At 32.9% G+C, this 3,680-nt stretch overlaps 1 protein-coding gene across 1 annotated transcript in view; it reads right to left on the reverse strand.

Moving 5' to 3' along the window:
* Nucleotides 1-2,971, reverse strand: part of LOC106103347 (TNF receptor-associated factor 6-like) — a 5,161-nt gene extending 2,190 nt beyond the window's left edge. Inside the window, exons 1-4 of the mRNA XM_013283088.1 lie at nt 2,811-2,971; nt 2,101-2,252; nt 1,178-1,299; nt 397-584 (exon numbers count right to left, since the gene is read on the reverse strand). Coding sequence (XP_013138542.1) covers nt 397-584; nt 1,178-1,299; nt 2,101-2,252; nt 2,811-2,852 — 504 coding nt within the window. The 5' untranslated portion in view covers nt 2,853-2,971. The remainder of the gene's footprint in view (nt 1-396; nt 585-1,177; nt 1,300-2,100; nt 2,253-2,810) is intronic.
* Nucleotides 2,972-3,680: the final 709 nt, after the last annotated feature.

A 3,680-nucleotide genomic window follows, 5' to 3' on the forward strand; every position in this document is an offset into this window, starting at 1 on the left:
TGGATGGATGTTCGTTAGCGTTTGTAGCTTAAACGGCTGAACGGATCTCCATGAAATTTGGCACAGGTTTAGAGCATAGTCTGGAAGAACACATAGGTTACTTTTTATCCCAGGAATAGTTACGGTTCCCGTGGGATTCATTAATTTAGTTTTTTAATGTACATTCGATCATTCTGCAACGGTTCAACATAACTTACTGAAATTTGGCACAGATATAAAACAAAGTCTGGAGTCAACATGAGATAAGGTTCATCCCCGAGAAATGTCCGGTTCCCGAGGGATACGTAGCCTTTTGTAATTTATATAGTTCGTATGTTTTCTAATACCACGCGGACGAAGTCGCGGGCAACAGCTCGTTTATAATATTAGTAAGTAAGTTAGATTGTGATAACTCACACTCATATGTTTCTGTAGATCGTTCTGCAGATGGTTGTTGATGTCGTCCTGCGAGAGGAAGGTGTCGGTGCAGCCGACGGCGCGGAAGGCGCAGGGCAGCGCGCGCGCCGCCGACGTGTCCGGCTGGTTGTGCGCGCACGCCGCGATGTGCGCGTCCAGGTCCAGCGGGGTCACCTTCATTGTGCACCCTACACAAATACAAAGAAAAACCCACTAATATTACAGATAGACTACAAATTGAATAATATTTGACTGTAAAAATTCAATAAAATACTAAATACATAAGCTATGATAACAATAAATAGATAAATGCTTCTAATATTAATGATAGATTTCAATTGACTATAATTATTTTACTAACACTTGACTGTATAAATTAAAAATTCAATGAAATTGTCATTTGACCAACAATTGCATTAGTTTACAGAAGGCTGCTTTTTTTAAATTATATTTTTCCACTAGCAACAATAATAATTAGACATGTTATATTAAATTTTGTACATTTGTTTAAATTGCATGGAATTAAAGGCTTTTTTATTGTTATTTTATTTACAGACAGCTAAAATAATTATTTTAATGGTATGTGATACACAAATATCTCTTTATTAGAACCGATTTTAGCTTTCCTCGCGAGACATATACAGCGTCTCCTTTTTACCAGCTTCAGATGGATCAATAGACTTATGTGAGTCTGTAATTCGCAAATCTCTGGCGCCCTTTTTGTCTAGTTATATGTTTTACAAAACAAATTAGTTTTACTTATTTTTTTTTATAACTATACCTTTAGCTGCAAACGGACAAGACATCCTCTGCTCTTGTATCTCTCGTTTGGTGTAATTGTCAGGGAAGATATCCACCTTCATACTCAGGTTGATGTTGTCAATCGGACAGTGGCCACTATTCCTGTAATAGCAATAATTATTGTTAATTTTTGACAATTTTCTCTCATCCTTATTTCCTCACACAGAATCTAAGATATGCAAGCCTTTTAGGAATACCCAAATTTCTTAAAGTGCCCAAAGTTACAAAATTTACACAAAACACACCCTGTATCATCTATAGGAACCTCTACTTCTACAGCATCAGCTAACATTGGCCGTCGACTTTGTACCACTGCCATTAAAGAGCTCACATGAGAGAATATCTTTTCCATGTTAAACAAACAATAAGTAAACCAAACACCATGTCCTAAAGTTCAATTTCGAATCACCAAAGCACTAAATTAATTTAAACTCGTAATTTTGTAAAAATCCAGTCCATCTTCAGTTTAAAGTATGAATGAGGCAGTAAAATGTTAAATCCATTCAGGTAATGAATAAATGATAATACCTGAAATTTTAAACAAATATTTACGGTTCCAAATGTAAATAATAAATGTTTATTTGCATGATTTCTAAATAACCCAAGGTCACTAAGCATTTGTTATCCATTGTCTAAAATAGACAATGACTGGATTTGAATTCTTATATTAACATAAATCATTTACCATTTGTTAAGAGAGCAATTATGTTCAAAAAGATTTCCTATTGAAAACCATACAAAATCAAGGAATAAATCAGGTGATTTTAAAATCAAATCAGCATTTCTGTGTCAAAAAAAATTGAACATCACCTTTTTTAGATAAGACAGGTCTATTTGTTTCTGATATCTGTGATAATTAAGTGAAAACCTTATGAGAAAATCAAGAAACATGACAGTTCTTACCGTAGCCATGATGTGATGCAACTTTTGCAGAATTTATGACCACAGGTTGTAATGACAGGATCTCGGAGCCAGTTGAGACAGACAGGACATTCATATCTTGACTCTGGCTGGTTGCTGAGCACTGTTTCATTCAGTGCTGTAATACCCATTGGCTGGAAAAAATGAATAGTTCATTATTGGCAACTAGAAGAGTTAAGAAGACAGATGCATGAACTCTATCTTAATTGTTGATCATACACAAAGTATTCTTTACATACAAGACTATTATACTATATAATATTACATTAGAGATGTTAATAATATAGTATCTCTCTAGTATATTTTTGTCCAATACATTAAAGAATAATTAATGCTACATTGTAAAAAGAAGAAAGAGCATTTTGAAAATGTTTTATAGGTTACTTTTCTCGTACTTGTGTAATACACAAGTGCATATAAGATCTAGAGATTTCGATAGGTATAACTTGTTGTTTTCAATAATATAATTTAAAGGGAGATGTAACCTTCGGAAAAACCTGATGGACCCACCCATTTAGGATTTATACGAAAACGTTATTCTATAATTTTTCTTAATACATTTCCCAGTGTTCCCATGTGTTTATAATTATTAAGACAATAAAGACAATAACACAAAATAACGTGTACTAATATAGCAATATTTGTGTTACATTCAGTTTTAACACTTTTAAAATGAATAGAAATATACTCACTGCTATACCTTCTGATGCACTTTTTGTTTTATTCGGATCCATTACATTAAAAAGAGATATTGTATTTTATTGCATTAATACATCAAGGTAATATAACAAAAAAGTTATACAAAAATCGTACAAATCTTGAATACAAAATAATGGTGTCAAATATGCCAACTGCCAAAACAATATGTAAATGTCAATATGACGTCGTCGTTTTGGTGTTACCCTCTTGTAGTTACATTAATTTACCCAAAAAGAAAGACAATAAGCAATTTTTTTTATATAATATGAATTTGATGGGTCATTAATGATGACGTAATTTTTGTATGAAAAGTGGAACATATTTCATAAAAATTGCTTAAAGATAAATAAATCCAAATAGAAGATAAGGAGAACATCGTACTTTATACGGAAAGAGAGCAGAATGACACGAATGTAACATTCGCATAAAAATCGTATGTAAGGACCATGATACCATAGCTCTTGCAGCAAATCTACTAAAACTGATTAATACTGATTGCACGTTATAATTACAATATAGAAACTTTTATATCTGTTTATTTTTAGGCAGCGCTAGGTTTCCTAACGCTGTATCAGATATTTGAGTATTTAACATTATTGGCATTTCGAACTACACCGTTGCAAAATAATTTTAGTTAGGTAATTGATAGTAATAAGTCAACAGAGTATGTAACAAGTCATTTGCGAAACGGACTCCACACGTTCTGTCTGCATTGTCTTGTATGCTAATGCAAGCTTGGCTTTTATGTATCTTGTATCCGACATCGCCGAACCACTATTTGTAAGGTGGAAACTGCATTTAAAATTTAAATGACAAAGGCAAGTATTCCAATTGTTGGCATCTTTGACGTAATCTATTTTTCA

Source organism: Papilio polytes, unplaced genomic scaffold, assembly GCF_000836215.1.
Source record: "Papilio polytes unplaced genomic scaffold, Ppol_1.0 DF823823.1, whole genome shotgun sequence".
Taxonomy (NCBI): domain Eukaryota; kingdom Metazoa; phylum Arthropoda; class Insecta; order Lepidoptera; family Papilionidae; genus Papilio; species Papilio polytes.